Below are 9350 nucleotides of genomic sequence, written 5' to 3' on the forward strand. Positions count from 1 at the left end.
TATGAAGATAACGATGCACGTTCCCAGTCTCTCCTCAAAGATATGACTGAATTGTGTTGGTACACACAAAAAGTGTCAGGACATTGGTGTGAGACGTTTCTCAGCCCTTTTTTTTTTTACCGTTCTCACCTCCACACACCTGACCAACCGATGCATCAATTCATTTCAGATTTTGATTTCAGGAAATTAGAAGTATTGGGGGGGTTTCCGGAGTTATCTGACCAATCGGAGCAGCCCCCCCCCGATGAAGCACACTGGCCCCCACGCTCCTCCCCTACAGCCGCGTGGGGCGGGGAGAGTTTCAAGAATGAGGGTGAAAGAAACACCCCTCCTTCCCACTTCCCTCTCCTCCTCCTCCTCCTCCTCCTCCTTTCAATCTCCTCCTCTGTCGCTCTCGAGCTCACACCTCGCTCGCACTTCGGCCCTCTCAGCCGTCTCCATTTCACCTCCTTCCCCCTGCCGTCCATATTCCTCTCCCTTGGCGCCGCGTCTTCTTTTTTCCACCTCATCCCTTTCTCCCTCCCTCGGTGGAAAGGGAGGAGCGGAGACAGTTAATCTGAGCGCGATGGAGCTCTGACAGGCTGATCCCTCTGCCCTCTCCCCAGGGCGTGCAGCTGTGCCCGGGCTCCGCGACGCCTACCCACCCCCCACCCCCACCCGAACACGCGTCCACACAGAAACGGCAGGAATACAGCCACCTACACACACGCATGCATACATTTATAGAGGTTCCGAGGGAGCACACATGTGCACTTCCTCACACCTCCACACTCTGATGCAGCACGTGTGCATGTGTGCGTGCAACTTTATATAAGGCATCACATTTCTATGCTGCGACCAGGAGACGCTGCAGAAACGAAGAATGTCAAGGAGGTGATGTGAGGAGGAATCACAAGGTGCAGGGTGGTTTTTTTTTTGGCGTGATACTGTCATCAATATTCAAGTTTAATAGAATGTTCTGGGGTTTTGTGTGTGTGGGCTACTGTAAAAAAAAAAAAAAAAGTTATGGAATGAGCTTGGCATGATACACCCAAACAAGTTAAATATCATTTCACATTCGAAAAGCATTTTTCAGGGGTAATTTAAAAATTTGACCATCACGCTTTTGACAAAATTCGACACTTTCGTGGCCGGTATTAACAAACACATTGCGTCTACGTGAAGCGCTAGTTCTGCAGCTAATCCTTATTTCCTCATTAATCTGCCAAATATTCTCTTGCCTAATCAGTAGAGGAATATAATGCTTCCCCGAGTCCAACGAGACATCTTAAAAGATCTTATTTGGTCCCAGCAAAAGTACAAAAAAAGATACTTCAGTTATATGAAACGGAGGAAAGCAGCCGAACATCACAATGTTGAAGCTGAAGCTGGGGAATGTTTGGGATTTTTGCTTGAAGATGACAAATGAACATCAAAAATATTTGTGGGTTCTTTTTTCGGTTGATCAGCTAATCGATTCATTGTTTCAGCTCCCGTTAGCAGAACACTGTGTTTACTGTATTTCCCCCTAAAGCACACACATCTTCTCCACGTACTCTCTGCCCAAACGGCCCGTGAAGTATTACCTTTTTACCCCTCTTAAGGATTTGATCTGTGCCAAGTCCATTAGCCTAATCTGGAAAAACAAAAGCAGCACTTAGTTTGCTCTGTCTCTCTCTCTCTCTCTCCACACACACACACACACACACATGCACACACACGTCTTCCATCAGCACGTTCACCAGTGCCCTGCTGTTATCTGGGGGATGTGATGGGCCATTTCTCTTTGAAGGCACTGTCACAGAACGGCTTATTTCACCAGTCCTCCAGACGCGGGACTCTCTGTCTCTGGCAGGGTTTTTCCATCCAAGACAAAGAGCAGAGCTGCCGAGTCTGGCTGCCTGGCTGTCTCATTAGGAACAAGACAACAGAGGCAACACAAGAGACTCATGTATTCAGTCCAATGAAAAGTGCGAGGATGAGGGAAATGAGCTGAATCATCCGTCCTGTTGTGTTTGTGTTTTTGCTGCTCTATCTGTAGTGCCACGAAACATTCACCAATACACGGTCAGTTGGTGAAAAGCGCTCCTATGTCACTTGCAGCCAATAGAGAGCAACAAGTCAATGACCTCTCCGTGTCACTTTGAGCTGTAAGTATACGGTGAAGAGTGGCAGCAACATATTCACAGCAGTGGCTTGTTTGTGACAGAATGTCAATGTTTCAGTGATACCACATGTCTCGACTGTCTCCCTCCGTACGTTTGACAAAAACACAAAAACAGTCAAACGTACAGCACATTTTGCAGTTGAGGGAAGCTTATTTTTGGGAGATAGAAACCTGGTAAAACGATGCTGTTTTTAAAGCACTGGTTGGTGTGGAAGCAACTCTTATATAACAATGTGTTTACTTTGCTGAGGAGATTTATTCGGAGAAGGCATTGATGTGGGCAAACTGTACAGTTATTCTGAGCTCTACTTCCTCTGTCCGTCATCGAAGTTTTCATTTCAATTTAATTCACAAACTCACACCAGATGCACAATAACAAACAACCATATCTTCCTTAGTTTGCCTGCTCTTCATTGGATATCATGTATATAACCATATGGGGCAAATGTGCAAGTTTCTGATAATACAAGCATGTTGTCTCTTCTGTGAGTCATGCAGTTGACTTTCATTGAGCTTAGTTATCGTTATTAGGATTCTGGAAGTCAGTTACTTCTATATAAAGTCCCCAGGGCTCATTTGTCTTGCTGCCACATTTCTCTTTCCCTTATTTCTTTCTTCTTTTGTGCAGAGAAAACGGTTCCATGTCCACATTAACTCCACTAAAACCCAACAGAGCACAACTAACAGATGTCCAGAGACAATAGTGTGTACTTCATGCACCAACAAACAAACACACACATACAAATACTCGATAAAAGGGTTGTGCTTGACCCAACAGAAGCTTGTGTGTGGTGGGAATATATGCAACCAAATTCCTATGAATACTGTGTGTGTGTGTGTGTGTGTGTGTGTGTGTGTGTGTGTGTGTGTTATGCAATCCTCATTATCTCTATCATTACATCAAATTCTTATCATTAAGCCTCTTTGAGATCATAGAGCATTTAGAGAAACATCAAAGTGCTCCACCAACTCACTATCAACCACTCACAAATGCACACGCGCTAAACTTAAACACACACACACACACACACACACACTGATGAGCACAAACACCCACTAAAAGGCAGACAAAGTTTGGTGTTTGGGGATGATTTACGACCCGCGTCATAATCACGATAAGTCTGGGACCTCCAGTCAAAAGATGTTGGATTGTATCCTTGAGCTTCCTCCATCACAGCAGCTGCCTCATGAAAAATATATTTCTGTTCTGGCCACCAAGTTCACCAGTCCACCCCCTCTTCTCTCTCTCTCTCTCTCTCTCTCTCTCTCTCTCTCTCTCTCTCTCTCTCTCTCTGTCTCTCTCTCTCTCTCTCGACATCTTTCGCTCAGAGCAGAAACTAGTTGCCATGGCTACAATCATTAACACATCTGGCATAGTTATGTGGCGCGCACATGCGCTCTGAGTGACGCGCAGACACACATGGACGCACGTTTGCGCATGTACACACAAACAAACAACACACATATGTAAAGAGGCATCAATACGCATCGTTTGGCTGCATTGTTCTCCGTGTCAGAGAGAGAGAGAGAGAGAGAGAGAGAGAGAGAGAGAGAGAGAGAGAGAGAGAGAGAGAGAGAGAGAGAGAGAGAGAGAGAGACGTGTTGGAGAAAATAGAGGAACTTTTGGTCCGTGTGATAATCCCATTAGTGAAATCAACCCAACCTCCATTATTTGAAATGGAGTTGGTGTTGAGAAGAATTTAGTATTCATAATTTTACGACGCTCCAATCTGATATTTATCGTTCTGCCTCAAAACCTAATTTATCCTCCTTCGTCCCCGTTTTAATGAAGAGCAGCGTGATCAATACCAGCTTCCTGAGGCTGATGCAGATATCCACACGAAAGAGTTTATACGTGTGGGATTCTATATCATTGTTTAAATACACGGTTTAACATCTACATGTAAATCAGTGGCAAATACAAACATAAGCACGGTACTGTTTATACTTTATATCCACCTACTTTGTGTATATAAAGCAGTCCGTTACATAAATCATATCATATTCATACAAACACTCTTTGCACCATCGCACTATTGACAGACTGTCTACAATTGATATTGTACTTTCTTTTAATGTATATTCATATCTGTGCATTGTAGTTCAATGTTAATATTTAACATTTCCCAGCTTTGTCGTTCTCGTTTTAGCAGTTTGTTTATTTCTGTGTATGCACATGGAGAGCAAGAACAAAACTCAATAAAATGACACATTCCAATAGAGTCTTTGCACCAACTGTGTGACAGTCCTCTAAGTCAACCTTTCAGCACTGAAGTCAACATGTAATCACGTCTCTTGCCGTCAGCATGAACCAGGCCGACAGCGTCACGGTGGCACATACCACAGCAGCAGTAAATTATTTAATGGGAAACACTGAATATTTCTACTCCTCAGTAACAGATGCACTTAGCGTTGTTAAACGTACAGTGGCGATCTGCTGGCACTGGGCTTCTCCGCTCTGCTTTGGTCTTTCCCTGTCCAGCAAACCCCTCTTCTCAAGGGCCACCTCACATGCAGCTTTAACCCTCTCCGCCCTCAAACGTTCTGGAAAATTCGCAGCGTGCGTGTAAACGCGTGTGACACTGTGACACCGTGTACGATCAGTATGAACAAATTCATCAAAAGCCGTAGTCACGCTGACACGGCATCACGAGAGGCGCAGGAGCAGACGTGCTTTCGTTGTGCTTCCAAAGCTGAAAGCTTTTCGAACGGTGAACCGCAACCTATAAGGACACACGTGTGAGCACAAGCACACGCACACACATTCCAGTCCAGAAGTCAAAACATGTTTCTGTGGCTTCAAAACACCTCCAGAAGCCATAATAACAACTGCTCGGGAAAACAAGACAGCTATGCATACAGTGGGTGTGTCTCCGATACACACACACACACACACGGATACCTGTGTGACGCGTGCATTCCCCCCACCTTAACCCCGAGGACATCCCCTTGCCTTCCATTATGTTCTCTTTCCACTTTACACACACACACACACAGCAAACCAACAACCAGACCGACCGGTCGCTGTGTCAGAATTATTATAATAACAGTCGGCTGACAGACTCGTCGGTGGAATTCCAGGTGAGGCTTGACAAACATTTCCTTCTGGTGTTTAAGCCACATGCACAGAAAAATGTTTAAAAAACACACACACACACACACACACACACTTGTCGGTAAAATTCACAGGGGGTGTACAGGCTGTACTTTGAATGAATCGTCTCTTGAATAATACGAAGAAGCCTCGATCTCACACATCTGAAACGTGCTGATGAACCAAGACTTGATTATGTCGAATGCTCAAGCCACAAAAAGAAAAAAAAATGTTAAAAACCAGTAGCAACATGGTCCAACACGCCTTCAGTCACTTTACAATGGGTTCAGCAACCTCACCCATTACTCTCACCTCACCCATCAAGCTCGTACTTTCCACACAAACACAACACACATGGAGCGAAAGGAAGCACACGAGACAAAGAGAGCTCGTCCTCTCTCATACCTTTTTGCCTTTCTTCTTGCGATGTGTTGCTTTCCCACCGCCTGCTTTCTCCTTAGCTTCCTCACTCATGTTCAGAGATTTCCCCCCCCGTTCCTCTCCTCTCCTCACTTTTTTTTTTGTTTAGTTTTTTTTTTAATCCAGCATTTAGGAGCTCGAGGAGTGGAGCGGCGAGCGGCTGCTGTCTTCACTGGTGAAACGTTGCCACAGAAATGTCCATCTAGAAGCAGTGAAGGAAGGATTGTTCCATGCAGAGTGGGAGTGTGCGTGAAGAGAGGAGAGACTGGGAGGACTGTGCTGATGCTCTCTGCCTCCTCCTCTTCCTCCTCTCCTCTTCCTCTCCACGTTCACAGACACACACACACACACTCGCAAACACACTCGCAAACACACTTGCAAGCACGCCCGTCGAGGTCCACTCCCACTTGCTGCCTTTGCCGTGCACAATTGGCGACTCTCTCCAGCGCACTCAGGGGCAGGGTGTGGAGGCAGGGAGCGAGTGGGGAGACAGAGGATGGAGAGGTGGAGGGTGTTGATGTGTGCGATGAAGAGAGGAAGGAAGAGAGAGAACGTCTTCCTGGATGTTGTGCTGCCTACCTGAGCGTGAAGACTGGAGACACTCTTCCAGAAGAAGATGAAAGACACAAAAATGGGAGGAGAGACACACAAAAAGAGGCAGAGTGAGAAAGGACGGAAAGAAAGAAAAAAAATGAGGGGAAAGAGTGTGAAATGGTGTGACTGGTGTTAGTGAGAGAGAGAACAGCGTTAGGCTGAGACAGACGAGGGGGGGCGTGATCGACACGGTCTCTTCACTGGCTGGACCATTTCTGCTGTTGCTCCCTGCTCAGACGTTGTGATATGAAATGAGACTTTCCAGTAGAGCAGAGAGAGAGAGAGAGAGAGAGAGAGAGAGAGAGAGAGAGAGAGAGAGAGAGAGAGAGAGAGAGAGAGAGAGGATCATGAACACGATGCATCAGGTCCTTCCAGAAAAGGAAGTCTCCCCACTAGTCTCTGCCAGCAAGATCAGCTTACTGGAAACTGGAACAGAACTGCACCCGGCACTGACTGGCTGGTGGATTGAGGTGTCTGTGTGTCTGTTTAAGTGTGTGTGTGTGTGTGTAAAAATGTGTCTGCGTGACCGGCAGACGGATGGGTGTAGAAGAAAAGGAGACGCGCACACACAGCTTGGTAATATCCAAACAATATCCAATCAACAGACAGAGAGAGAGACTCCAAAAAAAGACAGATTCCCCGATTCAACCAGCTGTAGCTCTCCACCAATGAAGCGTCTCGCTAATGAGCCATGAGGAGAGCGAGTGGATGAGGGCGAAAAGGGGAGAAAATGGGAACAAAAAGCCCCGGGTGACACAGGGGGAGAGATCGGAGAGGAGGGGTTGAAAAACAAGACAGGAGAGAGAAAATGACAGCAGGAGATGGGGAGGAGTGAAGTCGACAATGTGATATCAGTGAAATAGACAAACCAGGGAGGCATGGAGAGGATGAAATAACAAGTGAGGAGCAGACAGAGGCAGAGAGTGGTAGAGCTGGTTGTGATCTCCCTCTAAACAACAGGTTCTTTATTCTGGGGGGTTAACCATCCCTCCCTCCCTCCAGCTCCTGACCGGCTGTGTGCCATCCCCCCCCCAATGCGGTTTGGTGTCAATTAGGCCTCGGCCTCGAAACAGAAAGACAAAGGACAGTATATTGTGGACACAAACAGATGCAAAGATGCGTCAACTTGAAAATGTTCGAACTAAAAATCCAACATTCAGAGCGTATGTAAGGCGTCCACGTTGATGTCAATGCTGCGACGGATGAGGAAGAAACAGAGACACTATGAGAGCAACTTTATTCTCTGCTCAGGAAGACTTTACTCCACTATATGTTAATATGGGAACACATTGTTTGCTTTTAATTTACTATGAATGCTCTGCATGTCATATAGAGAACCTTTTAGCAAAATCAGTGCCTTAAACAAACAAAACAACAGAACAAAAACTCCAGATAAGTGCTGAGCTGTATCACACACACACACACACACACACACACACACACACACACACACACACACACACACACATACACATATGCACACGCACACACACAGTTGGTAACTATTGATAGCTACAGAAAGCGTCTGCATCCCATCCAATAACACCAAAAGAGTATTTGCTTCACTTCCTGACTTGAACAATGATAACAAGAGCTAGAACGATTTACTGCCGATATCAGCGTATTGTATACAAATAGCAAGAAACTTCCGTCTAAAATTGCCAAGAATATGTTTGATTTAGAGACAGAGTCCCTGTTAAATGTTTTCCAGCAGCGAGCCCTTGTGTGTGATGACATCGTGCAGGAGGCAGAGGGTCACATTAAAGCCTCGTTTGCAAAGGTATTAAACATATTATTCACTAACGGGGACTTTCAGTGACATATCGCCTCCAGACTCCATAAATACTACAGGATGAAATCAAATTAGATGCAGTATGTGTACGGTGCCACACCTCTTCATCATGACACAGCAAAACTATTTACTTGATGAAATATGTATCAATCCATTCCTTCGTAAATAAGTTATGTCCACTGAGATATTTATTGATTTTTCAACAAAAACCCCTGGCCGAGAGACACAACTAGAAACAACAGCTGTGATAATGGGACTATTTCCATGCGATGGCGGGTAAATGTTTGTCAGCTTGTAGCAAACAGGAAACATCTCATTGGAGAAGGAAGATGGAGGGACGGGGGGGTGAATTCACTTCAATTTAGTTTACTTTCACATCACCACTGGCTTTTCTGCTGCTTGTGTGCAGAAACACTGTTCTGCTTCAGTAAGTCGGCAATCTTTCTGGCACATAAATAACTGAATGAAAACCGACAGAACGATTACATCATAAATCAATCAAACTAACGCATGAATCAACGTTGTTAAACTGGTGCTATTGAGGTTTTGTGTATGATTATTATAAGCTTAATGCAGTTAATTAAGACAATCAGGCATTTATATGACAGTCACCATATAGGGGTGCTGGCTAAATTTGATTATAATAGAATTATGAGAGTATATGTGATTGTACCAGGCATCAACCAGCGGGTCTGAAAAGTGAAGCCATAGTGTGGAAGTCCTTAAACTTGAATTCTTTCTAGCACAGAGGGACGATTGTATGGAAGTCTATGAGAAGTTTATTCTCACTTGATTTATGCCCTCAGTAAACATTGCAAACACGTGTTTATGATCTCAATCGCTAGTTTCAAGTCTTCCTCAATACAGAATTATGTTAATTGTGTTAGTTATGTTCCCATTTAGAGTAAAATAGATGATACAAGAGGGTATGCTTTATGTCAAAGTCAATTGATAGCAGACAAGCTGCAGAGACTGAAGGACGGAAAGATTTCTAAATGAATTACAGTGTAAAGACAGTTACATATTTATATATAGTCCTGAATGCAAACATGTTAAGTTTCTGATTAACCGCTACAGAGAATTGATAGATAGTTAGAAATAGTTTCATGTCAATGCAAAAAATGTGCAGGACACTGCAGGGAATCGAACCCCATCCCAGGAAACCAGCAGTACCATCACCAGTGTCTTTTGCTCTTTTTAGGCGACATGAAGGTAAAGCAAACTCTGCATTAGCAAAAACATGAGCATTTATATTGATGCATTATTGGCCTTTATTTAATGCTACACATTTGTATACTACTAAA

General features: G+C 44.6%; 1 protein-coding gene across 1 annotated transcript in view; it reads right to left on the bottom strand.

Moving 5' to 3' along the window:
- LOC137780192 (ankyrin-3-like) overlaps positions 1–6494 on the bottom strand; it is a 121649-nt gene extending 115155 nt beyond the window's left edge. The window contains exons 1-2 of the mRNA XM_068568595.1: positions 6240–6494; positions 5646–5862 (exon numbers count right to left, since the gene is read on the bottom strand). Coding sequence (XP_068424696.1) covers positions 5646–5714 — 69 coding nt within the window. The 5' untranslated portion in view covers positions 5715–5862; positions 6240–6494. The remainder of the gene's footprint in view (positions 1–5645; positions 5863–6239) is intronic.
- Positions 6495–9350: the final 2856 nt, after the last annotated feature.

This window comes from Clinocottus analis, unplaced genomic scaffold (genome assembly GCF_023055335.1).
Source record: "Clinocottus analis isolate CAN_PGR_092001 unplaced genomic scaffold, fCliAna1.0.p SCAF_8, whole genome shotgun sequence".
Taxonomy (NCBI): domain Eukaryota; kingdom Metazoa; phylum Chordata; class Actinopteri; order Perciformes; family Cottidae; genus Clinocottus; species Clinocottus analis.